Source organism: Amblyraja radiata, chromosome 22 (genome assembly GCF_010909765.2).
Source record: "Amblyraja radiata isolate CabotCenter1 chromosome 22, sAmbRad1.1.pri, whole genome shotgun sequence".
Taxonomy (NCBI): domain Eukaryota; kingdom Metazoa; phylum Chordata; class Chondrichthyes; order Rajiformes; family Rajidae; genus Amblyraja; species Amblyraja radiata.
Genome location: NC_045977.1, coordinates 29,993,451 through 30,013,373, shown reverse-complemented (window position 1 = coordinate 30,013,373; position 19,923 = coordinate 29,993,451). Strand labels below are relative to the sequence as shown.

General features: G+C 45.1%; 1 protein-coding gene across 3 annotated transcripts; it reads left to right on the top strand.

Moving 5' to 3' along the window:
- Positions 1-274: 274 nt before the first annotated feature.
- Positions 275-19,512, top strand: scnn1g (sodium channel epithelial 1 subunit gamma). 3 transcript variants are annotated; one of them, XM_033040887.1, is made up of 13 exons: positions 275-579; positions 1,488-1,812; positions 4,469-4,775; positions 5,248-5,444; positions 6,283-6,386; positions 8,059-8,222; positions 10,285-10,383; positions 10,615-10,732; positions 13,992-14,070; positions 15,103-15,160; positions 16,233-16,294; positions 18,066-18,141; positions 18,951-19,512. In XM_033040887.1, exons 2-13 carry the CDS (start codon positions 1,493-1,495, stop codon positions 19,377-19,379), a joined length of 2,013 nt encoding a protein of 670 aa, XP_032896778.1. In that variant the 5' UTR covers positions 275-579; positions 1,488-1,492; the 3' UTR covers positions 19,380-19,512. The 3 variants fall into 3 exon arrangements, with proteins under 3 accessions (XP_032896778.1, XP_032896777.1, XP_032896780.1); XM_033040886.1 differs by having other exon boundaries at positions 1,482-1,812; XM_033040889.1 differs by lacking the exons at positions 18,066-18,141; positions 18,951-19,512 and adding an exon at positions 16,713-17,036 and having other exon boundaries at positions 1,482-1,812.
- The last annotated feature ends 411 nt before the right edge of the window (positions 19,513-19,923 follow it).

Genomic DNA, 19,923 nt, shown 5'->3' with positions numbered 1-19,923 from the left:
CCCTCACTTTGGTCGCCCACTGACCTACAGCGAACGAGGAGGGATGCCAGCCTAACGCTGGACACTGACATTATGTTCGGGCCATAATGGGCACGTCTTTCCAGTGGCTGCTGTCAGTGAATTTAGCCATGCCCGTATAAACTCGGCGTAGATCTAGCGCTGCTTACGGATGGGCCCAAGAACCAATAAAGAAAACAGGTACAACCTGTTAAGCAAATATTCTATAGCGGAGCTATAGGATCTTTGCTGTTAAGTCCCTCGGTTTTACCATCAATTACTATCAATAGATATGGACAAGCAGTAACTTCTAGCCTTGCAAGTGTTGTCCACGCCTATTAACTATCTGCATATCCTTTCTTTCATCTCTCGATTTCCTTGATCGATGGCTCAGTCAGCTCGTGGATATAAAGCAGTTACCCAGTAGACTAGGGAGTGGACGAAGGAGCTTCCCCAGGGTGTGAGTCCGGCAATCGGAGCTGAGAATCGAAAGCAGTCTCACACTGAGATCCAGCGCTCAGTTGCCCCACTTCCCAGGCATCATCCCCCTTCTTAACTCGGTGACCCTCGCTCCCCACACAGGTAGGTTCAACTATTTAATACAGGAAATGACCGAAAGTAATCTATACTAAAATAATATTAAACGAGAACTGGGGGGAGTGAATAACCCGAAGTTATTAGTGAAAAAATCATTACTAACTTGTTCATCATTTGGTTGATTTTTATTTTGTGAAACAAAAAATGTAAGTGATCGATAGGAGGACATGGAGTTTCTAGAAAACTTTTGTAAAACACCGGAAGCTAATGATTTAACTGGAGCGTCTGCTGTTTTTTTTCTTCTTAAATGACGAAGGTCAAGGGGAAAAAACACACTTCTGAAACTACCAACATTTTGGGCAATTGAACAATTCCGATTCGAAATTTAATTCGTATTTATATATAGAAACATAATGAGGTCCCACCCCCTGTTTTTCATTCTGCCTAATGGGTCCCTCCGTTTCTGGCCATGTTTGTAATCTTGCCCAGTTATTTATTCTCCAAGTGTACCGCGGGGGGGGGACAGGCTTTTGTCAAAGTCTAGTGCCTGTTTTACGCCTCACCCGATTTTACTCGCGGTAATATTAAAAAGGAACGTTTCGACTCTCGCCCTCCCCTTTCCTGCCTGGCCAAATAAACGAGGTTACAGTGGGGGGCACAACATTGTGCGCGTGGAAAGCCGGGGAGGGGGGGGGGGGGGGGGTCGAGGAGTTTCGATACGGAGGGTGTAGAAAGCAGAAAGGGAGGTGAGGATGGTGGGAGAAAAATGAGATGGGCCGAGGAAGTTGTAGAGAGGAGGGAGATGTGAAGGGGAGATGTTTGGTGAAGGAAGAGAATGCGCGACAGTTGAAGAAGAGAAGGGAAGATAGAAGACAGGGATCAGTAGAGGAGTGGGGACTGTTGATAAGTCCGAGAAAGTTCAGTTAAGAACCTCTTCCTGTGCCAAGGTTTAGTCGTCATGGAATCGGGGACAAAACGACTGAAGGAGAAGATCAAGGAGAAGTTGCCAGTGACGGGGCCACAAGCAGAAAGCATCTCCGAGCTGGTACGCTGGTACTGTTTCAATACTAACACCCATGGTTGCCGCAGGATTGTGGTGTCTAAAGGCCGACTTCGCCGGGTCATCTGGCTGGTGCTGACCTTTGGTGCGGTGGGTATCATTATTTGGCAGTGCGCTCTCCTCATCGCCTCCTACTACACTGCTTCCGTCACCATCACCGTCCAGTTCCAGGAGATGACCTTCCCCGCCGTCACCATCTGCAACATGAACCCATACAGGTTAGTTCCTCATGACTAACACACGCACACGCTCAGTACAAAATAAATCCCATATTGTTTCTCAGCAGGATCTCCCAAAGCCAAAGTAGTCGCTATTGAAGTGGAGTTACTGTGTAAATTGCAATACCAGGCAACTGCATAGTAAGATCCCAGAAGATCACAGTGGGTGGTGGGTTTATAGAATAAGCAGCCTGGGGATAGATAAAAAAATGCTGGAGTACTTCAGCGGGACGGGCAGCATCACCGGAGAGAAGAAATCGGTTCCCTTCCCTTCTCTCCAGAGATGCTGCCTGTCCCGCTGAGTTACTCCAGCATTTTGTGTCTATCTTCGGTTTAAACCAGCATCTGCAGTTCCTTCCTACGCATTTAAGTTGCCTGGGGAGATGGGTGATGCAGGTACAACAGCAACACGTATACTACATTTGGACAGGTACATAGATAGGAAAAGTTTAGATGGATACGGCAGGACGCGGCTAGCGTAGACGGGGCATCTCAGTAGACATTGGCAAATTGGGCCGAAGGACCTTTTCCATGCTCTATGATTCTAAATGACATTGAAGCAATATTGGTTCAACCCTGGATGTTTTTAAGGCAGATATAAATAGATTCTTGATCAGTACAGGTGTCAGGGGTTATGATGAGAAGGCAGAAGAATGGGGTTCGGAGGGAAAGATAGAACAGCCATGATTGAATGGCGGAATAGACTTGCTGGGCCGAATGGTCTAATTCTTCTCCTATCACTTATGAACATTTGAGCTTTGTTGGTCATCTATTACGGGCTCTGATTTGTCCTGGCCCTTTCCCACATCCAGTCCCCCACTCCCCCTCTACTTTCAGTCTGAAGAAGGGTTCCGACCCAAAGCGTCACCCATCCCTTTCCTCCAGATGCTGCCTGACCCACTGAGTTACTCCAGCATTTTGTGTCAATCTTCAGTATAAACCAGCATCTGCAGTTCCTTCCTACACACTTCTAGTAATATGTCTCAGTTACATTGGTTGTCGGATAAATATTAACCAAAATACTGGCTAACTCCATTGGTCATCTATAAAACAGGCCACGGACTGTTCTAGACCTATCTAAGGGGCCAAACATTCTGGTGCCTTGGCCGATCAACAAAATCTTGCTGAGCTTTTTATTCTCCCGAGCTCTGACTTCCCAGTGAACACAAATACTGAAATGTCCTCAACCATCGCACCACGCGCAAAATTAATTTTCAGTAAATTTCACGAAAAAATAAATGCTATAGTATATCAACTTGGATTTACAGACTGTTTCTCTGAACCCGGGCTAATTAAAGGGCATTCTCAATGGGTTCGAAGGCCTCCGTAACCTCACATATGCCCGCACTGTATTGTCCATGGACCTCAGGGTCACTCTGTTTCCACGCCTCGGGATTATCTCATGATATTGCGCGCCTCACATTTCGCTGCTCACTACTGCTTTGGGGAGGTCATCTAACTGCACACCAGATTTTATCTGCCTTTACTTGAACTTGAACGTCAAAATGTCAGTGCACCGCAGGCTTCGCCAACGTACAGGCACTGAGAAATGACACGGAATAACTTAGGTACACAAAATTGCTGGAGGAACTCAGCGGGTGCAGCAGCATCTATGGAGCGAAGGATTTTTCCTTCGCTCCATAGATGCTGCTGCACCCGCTGAGTTCCTCCAGCAATTTTGTGTACCTTCGATATTCCAGCATCTGCAGTTCCCTTTTGAACACGGAATAACTTAGCGCGTAATAGCCCTGCACCACGGTACGAGTTCATTGCAAGAGCTCTCCCGAGTTTAAAAAAACCCAAACTCGTGGTAAGCACGGAGAAAGAACGTAGCTGGTACGTCGGAGCTCGGGGACGTCTCTTAGCGGCAACGGCAGGTACTCGGGAAGACTCGCTAACGGCAGGTAAACGGGAAGACTCGTGAATATTTTTCAACATGCTGAAACATGTCCACGAGAGCCCCGAGTACCGACGAGTGGCCATTACCGTAAATCTCCGAGTTCGGATCAGGGCAAACTCGGGAGAGCTCTTGGAATGAACTCGTACCGTGGGACAGTGCTTTCAGGCAGCGTCGCTAGAGAACATGGATAGGCGACTGAAGTTCGACCCGAAACATTACCTATCCATGTTCTCCAGCGATGCTGCCTCATCGGCCGAGTTATTCCAGTGTTGTGTGCATTTCCTTGGTAAACTAGCATCTGCAGTTCCTTGTTTCTGTAGTCATTGTGAGATAGCTTACCCCCCCCCCCCCCCCCCCCCCTCCTCCTCCTCTCCCGGAGAGCCTGGCTGTGGTCATCCCGGAGACGGTGTCCATTTCCAGTCTCCACCCCCACCCCATTATACACACACACCCGCACACACAGAATCCGGGAACATTCTCATGCAGCTTAAAGAGTGACTTTTTAATAGTTGAGCGAACACATCACACTCGCAGGAACTGGCACCACATCACAATTGAATGGGCAAACTGAAAGTATATTGTTGAAAAAAAATGGCCCCATTGTGTGTAGGTTAGTGCACGGGGTGATCTCTGTCGGCGCTGACTCGGTGGGCCGAAGGACCTGTTTCCGCGCTGTATCTTAAACTCTTCAATACACGCGCAGATCACAGTATTACTGTTGCCACTTCCCGTAGTTTTGCTCCTGTCTCTCTGCAGATACAATGAAACGAGACATCTCCTTGAGCAACTGGACCGGGAGACTCTGATCGCCATCAAGGAACTTTACCACTCCTCGAACAGCCCCGACAGCAGGCTGGCCCGAGCTCGGCGAGACGCCGCCGAGGGGCTAGAGACCGGGTTGTTCCGCACCATCCCGCTGCTGCGGGTAGAAGTTAGTCAGGGTTACACCATCCTGTCCGACCTGGTCACCAAGAGTCACCGCAGATACAACGGGACATTCAGAACCCGATCCGTACCGGGGATCCGCACTCTGAACCGAGCCAAAACAATCGGCTTCAAGCTGGTGAGTTTGACCACTCAGACGCTGATGGGTGAGTGGGGACCGGGTTATACACTGGGTCTACTTTGGGTGCCGGGAGCCGGTGAGAACATCTTGGAGATTCAGCTGTAGTTTAGTTTGGTTTACTAAAATTAGTTTTACAGCATGGTGCCAGACCCTTCGGCCCACTGAGTCCACATCGACCACCCACCCGTTCACACTAGATCTATGTTATCCTGCATTCTCATCCACTCCCTACAACACTAGAGACAATTTACAGAGACGAATTAACCTACAAACCAGCCAGTCGTTGGGATGTGGGTGGAAGCCGGAGCACCCGGAGGAAATACAGGCGGTCACACAGATAATAGCACAAACAGATAATAGCAGCCGAGGTCAGGATCGAACCCGGGTCTCTGGTCGATCTCGGGGGACTTACGGTATTGCAAGTCCCCCGAGCGAGGGATGACTTATCTGTCGTTTCCCTCTCTGACAGTGCGAGAAGAAACACGACGAGTCCACCTGCGACATCTACACGTTCAACTCGGGCACGACCGCCATCCAGGAGTGGTATCGGCTCCACTACCTCAACATCATGGCTCAGGTGCCCGAACAAACCAAAGTGCAGATGGGTTACTCCGCCCATGACCTCATATTGTCCTGCTCAATCCAGGGACAGCGCTGTGATTCAAGGTCAATACAAACTGGTGCAATTTGTGAATACACTTAATATAATACATATATATACTCAACTGTAACTAATCAAGAAATGCCCATCTGTGGGAAATGTTGCTTTATGGGTTAGCATCGGTTCAGAATGTCCATAAAGGTGTGAGGCAGAGAGAGAGAGGGAGAGAGAGGAGGATGTGCTATCAGGTGGAGTACCGTACCAGAGTAAACCCTGCCTCCTCCTTCCTGTGCCCCACCTATTTCTTCCCTTCCCCTCCTCCTAAATTCCTTCCTCTTGCTTCACTATTCGCAACTTTTCAATCCCATCTCACACATTCTGTTTTGATTTCCGCCCTTTGTTTCAACCATCTGCCCATCAAAACCCTCTTTGCCTATCAAAACCCCCCTGTCAACCTATTACCTGCCATGCCTTGTCCAGCCTCTGCTCTTTTCCAGCTTTCTCCTCCCCCCGCCCCCCAAAATCTGTCAGAAGGGTCCCAAAACGTCACCCAACCATGTTCTTCAGAGATGCTGCTTGACCCGCGGAGTTACTCCAACATTTTGTGTCTTTTTGTGAAAACCAGCATCTTCGACAGAGGAAATAAACTCACTTTATTAACACCAACAAATTACATTACCAACCCAGACACTACAATAAGGTGTCCTATCAATCTATTGCACCTTTGGGGTAGCTGCACATTTTGTAAAGAGAATATTCCAAGGCCGATATCCCAATGTGAATCTTTCGGACAATCAACCTTATCTGACCAGTTGCCCCTACCTATGGTTCCTCCTGAAATATTGTAGCTTCAGCTGTCTCACTTAGTCCTGTGCAGTGATCAGCTGTGTCTCCCTATCTCAGGAACTTTCGCCTCATGCATCATCCCCTGCACGGAAACTGCTTCACATTCAACAGCGGAGAAGGCAGCAGTGCTCAGCGGACCAACAGCGGAGGCAGTGAAAATGGTAAAGTGAGGGCAGCATTCTGAAAGGTCAAAGACAGACACATAGAGCTGGAGTAACTCAGCTGGTTAGGCAGCATTTCTGGAGGATATGGATAGGCGACGTTTCGAGTTGGGACCCTTCTTCAGTGTAGACCTAAAATGGTGTCTATCCACGTTGTCCTTGAGATGCTACCCGACCAGCTGAGTTACTCCAGTACTTTGTGTCTTTATTTTGTAACCCAGCATCTGAAGTTCCATGTGTCTAAAACCCAAAGACAACTTGCCTTCAACTTATTTTGTAGATGGAATTAGTATAAATGGTTACTGATGGTCGCCACTGATGGAGGACCTGTTTCTATGCTGTAGTTGTGATTCTAAACATTTCATTGGCCCACTACAGCATTTTGATCTTCAAGCCGCATGGGTGAAGCTTACTCTTTGCAATGGTCTTCCAATTGGGATTTAAACTTTACTGGAGGACTTTAATAACTTTTCCGCACTACTCTGGATCCCCCAGGTGATATTTGCCTTTTAGTTTGGCTCTTTCGATGGAGAAGAGCCCTTTCCCTGGTTTCTTGGATGGAGTTCATCCATCACGCTGGATACCTGGGTGGGTTTATACTTTACTGTGGTTCCTCGGGATGAGACATTACACCTTCTTCAGATTATCACATTGTGATTCGCAAAGAAAATAGGAGCAGGAGAAGCTTCTACCTGCACTTGGATCCAGCGTAAAATCCAGGCAGTATCGAAATGCTCAATAAATTGAGGTGCAAAGGACTGCAGATGCTGGAATCTTGAGCAAAACACAAAGGGCAGGATTAACTCAACGGCTCAGCAGCATCTGTGGAGGGAATGGATCAGCAACTCTTCACGTCTGGACCGTGTAGATTAAAGAAGTGTCTCAACTTGAAATGTCACCTATCCATTACCTCCACACATGTTGCCTGATCTGCTGAGTGCATCACTCTCTATAATATTACTACAATCTAATCTCGTGCTCTGCTTCTGTCCTCTGGTCTTCAGCACCCCCCTAATTTTAATCTGACTCTTCCTTCATTGGGTTCTGATGGTAAATCAACCGCCCACACCACATCCATGATTCAGAAGTCCATGGGTTCATGTCCAACAGAGATCTTAACCCATCAATAGGCCTGACTTTGGGGTGAACATGGGGTGGGGACTGGACATTGTGCCTTCCTCCACAGTGCTACCCACTGTGGGGGGATGATTTTTTTTTGTCTAATTGTAGTCCTGTAGGTCTGTGTCCAAGATGGCTGCCGTGAAGAGAGAGTGGACGCTGGCGCGCTTTGGCTGCCGCTGCTCTCTCTTCACACTGTGTTTATGATTTTCTGTTTTTGGATTGAATTCTGTTTTTAATTTGTGTCTCTGTGATGTCTTTTTTACCTGTTCTATTCCGATTATATGTTTTTATTCCGATTACTATGTAAGGTGTCCTTGAGATGTCTGAAAGGCGCCCATTAAATAAAATGTATTATTATTATTATTATCATCCAGGTTGACATCCCGAGTATAGTGAGAGAGAGAGTGTATTGTAGGGGCTGGAATGTCAATCTTCCAACCTTCCAATGTCAATCTTCCTATGCAAATATTTGGTTACTGCCTACAACATAACTGAGTAGAGTGCTCTGTGACCTACTCAAAGATGACTTTCCTCTTCTGCTATTTCACAGGCCTGAAGATGACTCTGCGCATGAACAAGAATGAGTACAATCCATATCTCGCCACCTCAATGGGTGCTAAAATTGTCGTTCACGATCAGAATGAGCAGCCCTTCATTGAAGATGTGGGGATCGAGATTCAGACTGCAACCCACACGGCCATTGGGCTTGACTTGGTACTCCTCCCAATGGGAAATTCCCCATCCATAGCTAGACAGAGGGTATTAAACGTAACACAACAGCTGTTAACTGAGGTTCAAGATACCATTACCAAACAGTAGTGTTCAACAAGGTCAATATTGCAGAGTGGCTAGAAATATCAGCAAGGAAAAGGGAAGGCCTTGTAGTCACCTGGCCAAGGATTCTTTAGGGAACTGACAATACCACAATGGTGCAAGTTAGAATTTTTTTTAAATTAAAATTAAGAAGAGAACACAAAGGGAGAAAAATGAAGCAATAAATACCAGTGGTCATCGCTCAATGGCTTTGCAGATTGAGACAGGCGCAAGAGACAAGGAGATGCTTTGGGAGATGGATGGATGGTTGGAGGTATAAAGTAATTAGGTGAGGTTATGAGTTATTGTGATAATTGTGAACTGAAGTTTGCTGGAATACAGTGGTGAGACCCATTGTGTGCATTGTGGCCACAGAGATAGTAACAGAGGCAGCAAAAGGGCAAACTGTAACAGGTAGTCTTCAATACATGTAAATGTGATGTGCTCTATGTTGGATCTGAAATAGAATACAGTACATTCATAATGATGAGAAGCTATAGGTAATGGATGTTCAGGGTTATGAAGGTTATTGTCGTTCATGCCTGGAGCACCAGGGATTTGAAGTTAGACTCTAGCTGTATGATATTGTAGTTGGAGTATTGTGAGCATTTCTAAGCACCATGTTGAGAATGCATATAAATATTACCTTAGGTAATATCATGTTATTAAAGAACACAACTATATTCTGCGTTATTTAAATAATTTGGGAGGATCTAATTAAAGTTTTCAAGAAATTAAACAGAATTCAGAAAGGTGAATAGCTAAAGCTATTTCTGTCCATTTGCGAGCCTAGAACTAAGGGGCTTTAGCCTAAAAAAATTGAGATGGACAATTGAGATACATTTGTACATGCAGAGCATAATGGTAACTCAAGTGGCAGCTGACTACATCAGTTGTATATTTTACAATAAAGTTGATAGATTTTTATTAATCGCTGTGACATGGGGACATGGGGGACATGGAGGCATATGGAGTTGGATCACAGACCACTGGTTGGAATGATTGACAGGACAAACTCAAGGGGTTAAATAGCCCATACTTGTTCCCATGTTCTGAACGTAGGTAGAGAAGTGGGGAGACGGAGGAAAAATGGTACCTAAGGTAATATTTATATGGATGCATCTGAAGAAGGGTCTCGATCCGAAACGTTGCCAATTCCTTCTCTCCATAGATGCTGCCTCACCCGCTGAGTTTCTCCAGCATTTTGCGTTTACCCTAGAGAAGTGGGGAAATGTTGCCTGGATGAGTTTTCAAGAAGGTGGGAGATGATCAATGAGTGGAAGTGAGGATGAGGTAGCTGGATGGGTGAGGTTGAGATGTGGGGAAGGTGATAGATCAAATTCAGATCTGTTGCGCAATGATTTTATGTTGAAAACTTAGTTTAATTGAATTGAATAAGTTATTGTCACACGTGACAAGTCACAGTGGAATCCTTTGCTTGCATACCCAAGGTATGCAAATAGTCACTGATAAAGGGCGCTTACAAAGTTACAAACCCGCCCCTCCTCCACGCCTGGTCCCCCTTTGTTCTCCCCCCCCCCGTCCCCCCTCCCTCAATGGCGGTCCCCCCATGCCGGGTCCACCTTTGTTCCTTCCCTCGGCAGCGGCATCCTCACTTCCACGTGTCCGTCCTCATCCATCAGTCAGTGCCATCACCGACCAACACACCAACCTGTCCACTAACTCTGCCCGTCCTCTATGGACACCTCCGTGGCGCCATGTCACCTCAACAGTTGCTTCATTCCGTGTGCAAACGCAGAATAGAGTTTTAAATTCCTGGCGATGTGAAAACAGTGCACGGCATAAACAAAACAAAACAAAACAAAATCTTCACTGATTGCAAGGCTTTTTTTGGGGGGGGTGGGGTCCTTGTCTGTCATTCGCCGTTGAGCTCCCTGCAGACTCTTGCTACTGGTATTACATTTCCTTGCCTTTCAACTAATACTCCATGTTGGTGTTTCAGACTGTATTGCAGAGGCTGAGTAGTCCATACAGTGGCTGTACAACAGACGGACTCAACGTGCCTGTGGCAAACCTCTACAACAAAGCCTACTCTTTGCAGGTAAGGCATTAATGCAACCTTAAGAAGAAGATTCTTTAGTTTCTGAAGAAACATCCTAGGTTGAAACATTCTGTCAATTTCTCTCAACAGTCGTGCCTAACCCACTGAGTTGCTACAGCAGTCTTCTTTGTTTTGCTCAAGATTCCAGCATTTGCATCGTGTCTCCATTGCAAATTTATATTGGAAAGCAAGAGAGCAGATTAACCCAGCTAATTCCCTTTGTCCACACAGATGTGTCTGCACTCATGCTTTCAGATGGAAATGGTTCGATGCTGTGGGTGTGCCCACTATGAGAAGCCGCTGCCTGCAGAAGCGGAGTACTGCGACTACACAAAGTACCCAGGCTGGAGTGAGTTCACATTTGCTACTGATAAATATCTTTAGTTTAGTTTAGTTTAGAGATAGGAATAACGTTCTATGCAAGATAAAGCCTGTTAAGTCCGATTAAAGATAGTCCGAGGGCCTCCATTGAGGTAGACAGTAGTTCAGACTCTGGTTGTTGGTAGGATGGTTCCGTTGCCTGATAACAGCTGGGAAGAAACTGTACCTAAATCTGGAGGTGTGTGTTTTCACACTACCATACCTTTTGCCCGTTGGGGAGGGGAGGAGTGGCCAGGGTGCAACTTGTCCTTGATTATGCTGGTAGCCTTGCCGAGGCAGCGTGAGGTGTAAATGGAGTCAATGCGAGGGAGGTTGGTTTGTGTGATGGTTTGGGCTGCGTCCAACACATGCTTCCTGCAACAATGTAACAGAATTATAGAGAGTATGGAGCCCCCATGGGCAGCAAATTTTAAAATATAAATAAGTAAATAGAGCCCAAAACATTGTGATGTGTGAGTATTAAAAATAAAGTTACCCCTGACTGAGACTGGACTAAATGCATAAGGTGAAAGATATAGTGGTCAAAGATGAGGCACAGAAAATTAAATTACTTTCATCCAAATCTGATAGAAATAGATGTAAGTGGGGTATGGGACAAGGAGACAAAGCAAAATGGGGCAACTCACGAATAAATTGAGCAAAGCACTAATGCTGGAGTAACTCAGCGGCTCAGGCAGCATCTGCCTGATGGGGGAAGGAACAAAGGAGGACTCAGCATGGGGGGAACGCCGTGAGGGAGGGGGAAGAACAATGGGGATTCGGTGTGGGGGGGGGGGGGGGCACAGTGATGGTGGGGGGGAGAACAATTCTTCTTCTTGCATATGGTATGCACAGCCTAAAGTTGTAGGACAACTTGTCCTATTTGATCTTATTTGATTGTGCACGCCGGGTAGATTGTGGCGACTAATTGCATATCTTGGGTATGCAAGCAAAGAACTTCACTGTGACTTGTCACGTGACAATAAAATATCAATTAATTAATTCATTCATTCATCTGTCGTGGGAGTAGTCAGGTGACATATTGTGTCAGGAACCAAAACGTTGCCTATCCATTCCCTCCACAGATGCTGCTGAGCCGCTGAGGTACTCCAGCACTTTGTGTTTTGTTCAAGAATCCAGCATCTGCAGCTCCATGTGTTTCTAATGAGTACATTGTTTTGTTAAAGTTTGTATCTTTTCATCGCAATGTTGCTGCCGTCTTGATTGGTTTGGCTGTCAACTGTCAAATGAACCAATTCTTTCAAAGCTTTCGATCATGCAAAACTCGACATTCAAACTTGCTTTTTAAACTGCTGTGTCAATGGAAATGACATCCAAGAATGCTGAAGAGATTGTTTGACAACAAGTCAGTGTACTTACTCGCGAACGTTCAGTCATATTCTATTAACACCAACCACTGCTAAACTCAAAGTTAATGTCAATAGCCGATGACCAGTGAAAGAAAAAGTAGAGGTCATCACTAGTGCTCCAAAGCCTGAAAAATATATCAAAGGGTATTCATAGGCATGGTGCATTGGTTGTAATGTAAAAAATGCAAGACATACTTAACAAAATACATTTTCCTTATAAAGATAGTCAAGAGAAACTCATCAATTTTACTTAACAGTCATGCAGTTATGGACGAATTAGGAAGCAAGCACAAGGAATTGCATATGAAATCAACAAATTCTGTTAGTTAGTTGCTGTTGATTTAAAAAATGGTGCATAGGATAATGTATTATTAAGACCTGAATATGCTGTTACCTGTATATGTGTTTGCGTGTATAGTGTAATCTGATAAAGCACTACTTGGTGATTTGGAAACCCCCCAGAGGACCAGCATCTGATTCATCAAGAAGGACATTACCATTGGCGACTACCTATGTCAACCTACATCAACCGGCGACAGGTATCGGCGACTGAATTGTCTTCAGTTGTCGCCGACAGGGCCGTTGCCTATTGTAGCTTGTCGCGGGTGGACATAGGTTGACTTTGGTTGTCGTAGGTTGTCGCCTGTGTGGTCATAGGTTGTCATATGTGTGTTCGTAGGTGGACGTCCTAATGGGTTGCCGGTTGTCGGTAGCTTGCCATAGCTTGATGTCAACTAGGTGGTAGGTTTTCGTAGCTTGTTGTAGGGGGGGGGGGTTCAGTCGCTGCTTTTTCAGCGACCTGCTACAACTGTGACAGTCGCCGAAAAAATCGCCTAAGTGGGACAGACCCTTTAGATGGTTCTTCTTATTGTATTAGAAGTTTTCCTCACAAAGCCAAATGTGATGCTAGGGGGAAGAGGTGAAAATTGTGCAGAAAAACAAACCATTTCACAAGAATATTTTGCTCACCGACAAACTTCATCAAACCGGGTTGTAAGTGTTCAAGTCAATATAGAAGTCAACAATAATTCTATGAAATTTCATTTTCTTATTCAGTACATATTTCTTATTTTCCGCATTCATCAGAATACCTTGGTTGCCAATAGTCATCCTTTGGTTACCAGTGAACATTTGGAACCATTGAATCAATGTTATAACTGATATAGATGCATGTATCAGCATGATGAGCAAACAAGCCATGAAGAGGTTTTCACATCCACTTGCCCCTCTCCCATCAGGAAAAATGGTACAAAAATTTGAAAACGCAAATCTCCAGATTCAGGGACTGTTTCTCCCCAGCTGTTATCAAACAACTGAACTCTCCTCTTACCAGCTCGAGTGTGGTCCTGACCATCCATCCAGCTCACTTAAGACCTTTGAACTATCTTTAATCGGACCTTATCTTGCACTAAATGATATACCCTTTATCCTGCATCTGTACAATGCGGATGGCTTGATTGTAATCATGTATAGTCTTTTCGTTGACTGGATAGCACACAACAAAATGCTTTTCGCTGTACCTCGGTACACGTGACAATAATAAACTAAACTAAGTCTATGTTCTCAGCAAAAAGGTGCCATCGTTGACAATTCTGGAAATGTTTCAATCATAAATGACTTTTAAAACCAAGAGTGACAACACATCATTCTATGTTATCTCAGATGACCATGATAGATATTCAATGCAGTATAAATCATTCACATTGTAGGGGTCACCGACAGTGAACCACATCAGTTCCGAAGGAATGGTTCCAGAATAGAATATCAGTTACATGAACACAAAACTGACACAAGGTGAAATTAAAACAGCTACAAATCAAGGTACTGTCCAACCCCTACGGATAACAACAACTCAGATATGTTTTTGTTTTCCTACAGTTTCCTGCTATTATAGACTGCGCAACCAATTTATTCAAGAGAAACTGGCTTGCCAGAAGATTTGCCCACCTGCCTGTCAGTAAGTTCCTCAGACCTGATAATCCTGTTTACTCCCTCAAGATACCTCAACGAATGAAAAAGATTTCCCACCATTTGTACTTGTCTTTTGCTCAGCATTTGTTACAGTCAAAATACAATCCTTGAGCATTTTGTCAATGTGTTCCATATAAAACAACTGCTTATAGACCCCTTCTAATCCAGCATCCAACCTTTTCCAGCCCTGTTTGGTCTTTTTTTCCAGTCGCATCCAGTAAGCTTCCTACTTCAAGGCTGTTGTTGATGTCCAATTCATTTATATTTGTGATGGAGCTGGTGGTGCAAGCAAGAATCTCAGTTATTTGTTCAAACTTTGTAGTCTTGAGTTGATCAGTGCCAACCCCCCTAGACCTATTGTCAAGTCTTTGTCCATCCCTGTGGACATGGCATCCCGTTGGACGAGCTGCCCAAGCAACACTGACTCCTCTGGGACTAAATCTGGTTAGCGCTGGTCATTCTAGAACACAGGTCTGCAACCCAAGAACCAATCCCACTGAATGGGGTTTTCGTTTCATTTTAATGTTCAGTCTGTTTCAACCACCCTCGAACAAATGTCCAAACTCTGGATGCTCTAGATCAGTGGTTCCCAACGTGGGGCGTACGCCCCACAGGGGGGCAATTTGATTTTTAAGGGGGGCATCAGGTAAACATATGTAGTTTATGTTTCAGATGTTATTTTGAGTAAATTCCATTTTCTGAGAATTATTTCTTTGTCTGCTCGTGCTAAAATATGGGGGGGGGGGCATCAGGATTTTAGAGGTGATTAGGTGGGGCATGGCCAAAAAAAGGTTGGGAACCACTGCTCTAGATGTTGTATCCCATTAATGCTGATTCTTCTGGCATGACATATGAAACATTGTGGGCCATTATAAGGGGGGTAAATGTAATTCCCCAGTAACCACAATCTAATCAATGTTGGTCCCATTGTAACCAATGCCTAATTTTTCAATTTTCGCTATGTTTATGCGTTAATAAATCGGACATTGACCTGTGGATTTGAATTCTTTCGCCACAGTTCCAAGGAATGGACAATGACACTCAGTATTGCACAGTGGCCCTCAACACCATCTGAGGTGAGTAGCATCATCCAGGAGATATCTGATACGTCATAATACGTAGAGGTCATCACGCCTGCTTGAAGGGGTAAACTTGGTGGGCAGACATGTTGTGCGTAGAAATGCAATGGTGCACTCATTCACAAGTACATGTAGATCAGATGAGATTGGGTCAGTTTATTCTCATATAAAATGGGATGTAATCAAATTCCTTGTTCTTATGAAGATCACCAATAAACATACAGTAATAAAAATTAAACAATAAATATCATGACGAGTGCAAAACAGCAGCATGGAATAAGCTTATAGTGCAAAATCCGAGTATTGCATAAGGATATTCAAGTACAATTAAAGATGATGGCACAGTGAAGCAGCGGTTGCACCAGAGACCCGGGTTCGATCCCGACTACGGGTGCTGTGTGAATGTCCACCCTGTGACCGCGTGGGCTTTCTCTGGGTGCTTCAGTTTCCACCCACACTCCAAAGACGTTACTTGGTTTCAGTAAAATTGTAAATTGGCCCAGGTAGACAAAAGTGCTGGAGAAACTCAGAGGGTGCAGCAGCATCTATGGAGCGAAGCGAATAGGCAACGTTTCAGACCGAACCCCTTCTTCAGACCAAATTGTCCCGAGTGTGTAGTGGACGGGATGATCGTTGTCCAGCGCGTACCCGGTGGGCCAAAGGGCCTGTTTCCGTGCTGTATCGCTGAAGTCTAAAGACTAAAGTCTGCAATGACGAACAACCACTAAAGATAGAGTTGGAAAATGGGTACCTGCATGGTTAATCAAGTCAGCCACACCCAGACACATTAACACAGAGTTGCTGATCCACTGCTATTTGCACATTCTCAGGTGCACATTAACACAGACAAACCTGCTCTTGTGTATTTTCCAGGACACAATTTTGTGAATGATTTTTTTTTTCAGTGAATTTGCAAATGAATTAAGTTGGCATGGCCCTCACTCGACAGTATAGAGGGAGGAGATACAGTCAACCGATCAATGGAAAGAAAGATTTAGTCTTATCCATCAAGATCTTTGATGCATGTTGTATGATGGAATTTTCTCATACCATTGTCCTTCCTTAATAGGAGTGGATCCTTCATCTACTGAACTGGGAAAATGGGCTTAATGGAAATAAGACACTGAAAAGGTAATTTATGTTTTGATAGCCTGCTAATTTCCTATTGATATGGGATTTGCTTCATAAAGGTGAGATCCCTCTGAGGTACATTTGATAAGAACAACTAGGAGATTCAGGAACTAATTGACCACAAATTCAAAGGTGTTCTAGGATTGGTGACCATCACATCTCCCAGGATGAAAAACAAATCAGCTTTATAAGCAATTAAGGGCTGTGTTACAATTAAATATAGAACCAATGGAAAGAGCAGAACCAGAAACGTGTGAATAATCACATTTGCAAATTCTAGCTGTCGGCCAATTACCCAGGAGTTAAAAACAAAAGAGGGCAGAGGAGCAATCAGTGTCCATTGGAAGGAGACTTTATAGAATTTCTCAATTAAGAATCTACCTTGTCATAAGTCTCCATGACTTCTTTTCCCAAACAGTTCAACCTTGGCACCAGCCCATTGTCTGCAGGTCCCGTTGGATTCATCAGCACCTCTGGAGAACTGGAGCGCAAGCAAGTCATTCTTAACTCCAGGAATTGCCTCAGATAAAGACCCTATGAGAGCCCAGATAGTAATTATGTATGAACAGTTCCGCTTTCCCAAGATTATTCTCACGCACCAGGCAGCAGAACTCTTGTTATCTAAGAGATCAGGGCACACAGTGGCATGGAGGTAGAGTTGCTGCCTTACAACATCAGAGTTCGATCCTTGCTACAGGTGCTGTTGGTATGGAGTTTGTATGTTCTCCCTGTGACCGCGTGGGTTTTCTCTGGATCCTCCGGCTTCCTCCCACACTCCAAAGACGTCCAGGTTATGTGTGTGTGTGCGCGCTTGTGAATATGTGTATTCATACACACTGAACTTTTTTCTCTATTATATTGATGACAGCATACTATGTTTACATATTCTGTTGTGCTGCTGCAAGTAAGAACTTTATTGTTCTATCTGGAACATATGACAATAAAACACTCTTGACTCTTGAGATTAATAGCCACATGACAAGAAAGATAAGAGACACAATAAGCGCAAAATTGGTTTGGTCGATCAGGATTCTGTATGGGGAAGAATAGGGAGGAATCTGATCCATTGTGAATCCATGTAATGTTTTTGAATGAGATTGTACATCTGCAGTGCAGCTATTAAACAAATGTCAAATCTACTTCATTGGCTGTTACGTGGTTTGTTACACACTGAGGTTATAAAAATCACATAGGAACTCATGTATAGGAAGGAACTGCAGTTGCTGGTTCACACCGAAGATAGACACAAATACTGGAGTAACTCAGCGGGACGGGCGGAATTTCTGGAGAGAAGGAATGGGTGACATTTCAGTTCGAGATCCTTCTTCAGATTGAAGAGATGCTGCCTGCCCCACTGAGTTACTCCAACATTTTGTGTCTATCTTCGGGTATTTGTTGATCTCTGTTTTGAATGAACTCAATGACCGGCACCCTCCGGCACTTCTACTCGGGTAGAGAAGTCCAATGCTTTCACCTCTCTCCAACGAGAGAGAACACTTCTCCAACGACAATGTCGACCCGAAACCTCACCCATTCCTTCTCTCCAGAGGTGCTGCATGTCCTGCGGAGTTACTCCAGTATTTTGTGTGTACAATAGGAACACAAATCATTTGCTGAGATTCCATGCCAGCGGAAATATTGTAGAGATTTTTGGATTTAAGTTTAGGGTTATGTATATTGTTAGCCCATTCAATGCAGTATGTTTCATAGCCTTATTTGCAACAAAGTACACAGACATTGCTGGTTTCATGATCTCATTTCCACTCAACAGGGATGATCTAGCCAGCCTGGCCATCTTCTACAGAAGTCTCAATCTGAGGAACATTACCGAGACAGCTGAAAATAATGTAAGTTTGAGGTTTACTATGACATTACATGGCTGTAGGCAACCCCCCCGCCAGGCCCCCCCCCCCCTTTGTTCTCGACCCCACCGCTAGGTTCCCCTTTGATCTTGGTTCCCCCCCCTCTGGATTCCCTTCCTCCTAACCCCCCCCCCCGCCCATCCCACCAGGTCCCCCCTTCATTCTCAGCGGCCCACCCTTTAGACCCCCTTCATCCTCAATGCCCCCCCTGCCTGGTTCCCCCTTCGCTCTTGGCATCCTCCCCTCACCCCCCCCCCCACCTACCGGGTGTCCCCTTCGTTCTCAGTAACAATGAATAATTAGTATTTGCTAGGACTTAGACGGCTTAATTATTCAAGGCGAACCTACTCATTAACATCAAAACATCACTTGGCTGGGGCCAAGCAAGCTCCATTCATAAAGTAGGTTAGACTGTGCCATTTGTATGTACCTCGTGTTATCATGTGGTCTCCCTGGGCAGCAAGCCTCACAGTGGATCGTTGAGAAAGACACATAACTACAGTCGCCTGTTAATGTCCTGTCTAAATACCACATTTACTGATACAGTTCACATGTAGTAAGTGGCCATTCAAAAAAACCCTGTGTTATTTGCTATAATCTGATAAAAAACAAAACTCATTTAGTGAGTCATGAAATTGAAAAAGAAACAGCACGGGCAGTAGGCAGGTAATGTCACAAAGGACAGTAGGGTGCAGGAATCAGGCCAGTGTCTGGCACCAAGTCCTGTTTGGAGTTCACTTCATGTGTAGGGATCCTGGATGTGCTAATGCCTCTCTCTACCTGTCTTGTTCTAGATTGTCACCTTACTGTCAAACTTTGGGGGGCAACTGAGCCTCTGGATGAGCTGCTCCGTTGTTTGCATTATCGAGATCATAGAGGTGTTCTTAATCGACATGTTCCTGATCGTGGCACGGAAAGGGGTGCGGACGGCACGCAAGTGGTGGTGGAGGGAGACAGAAGAGGGGGAGCCCTCTGCAGCCGGCAGCACAGATCATGGGTCTCCAGTCTTCCTTAACGACGAAGACCCACCGACCTTCAACGCTGCGCTCCAGCTTCCTCGCGCTCGCGCTCACGCCCCGGACATGCTGCCCCCCACCTATGAAACGCTGAGGATACGCAAACATTTCCTCATAGACACTCCGGCTGTGGTGTCCAGCATTGCATGGGTATCTGAGGACGTCAGCAGTCCAGTAACACAACAGGACATTGAGGGGGAGAAGTGAATTAATGCAGGAGGTACAAGCCAATTCATTGTCAGCAAGCTAGAATAACCCAGTAACTCAGACCAAATGCCAGAAACTACGCTGTATTCTAATTTTTGTGATCTTATCAGGAATAAATGCTATTTCAAGTCTCTGGCAGAAGCTTTAAAGTATTCTTTGTCCAAGCAGATCAGCGCCGCAGGTGGCTGCTATTCGTATGTGACAATAAAGTATTCCGTTCCATTCCATAATTCAATCAGAGCAAAACAAGTCCTTCCCTGTTTGACTTCAGCATGTAAAAAAAGTCACAAATAGCATATCCTGTTTTATACTGGATTCTAATTGACCGTAACGGCACAGCACATAACTGGTGTCTACCTGTTTAAGAAGGAGCTGCAGATGCTGGAAAAATCGAAAGTAGACAAAACATGCTGGAGAAACTCAACGGGTGAGGCAGCATCTATGGAGAGAAGGAATATGCGACGTTTCGGGTTGAGACCCTTCTTCAGGCTGATGTCGGGGAGGTGGGGGGCCGGAAAATGAAAGGAAGTAGGAGGATAGTAGG

What these genes read in the sequence shown, in the direction of transcription:
- scnn1g (XM_033040887.1), top strand. Translation starts at nt 1,493, where the DNA reads ATGGAATCGGGGACAAAACGACTGAAGGAGAAGATCAAGGAGAAGTTG. An exon ending in ACAAAGCCTACTCTTTGCAG is followed by an intron (nt 10,384 to 10,614) that starts GTAAGGCATTAA and finishes TTGTCCACACAG; the next exon opens with ATGTGTCTGCACTCATGCTT. An exon ending in GGCCCTCAACACCATCTGAG is followed by an intron (nt 15,161 to 16,232) that starts GTGAGTAGCATC and finishes CTTCCTTAATAG; the next exon opens with GAGTGGATCCTTCATCTACT.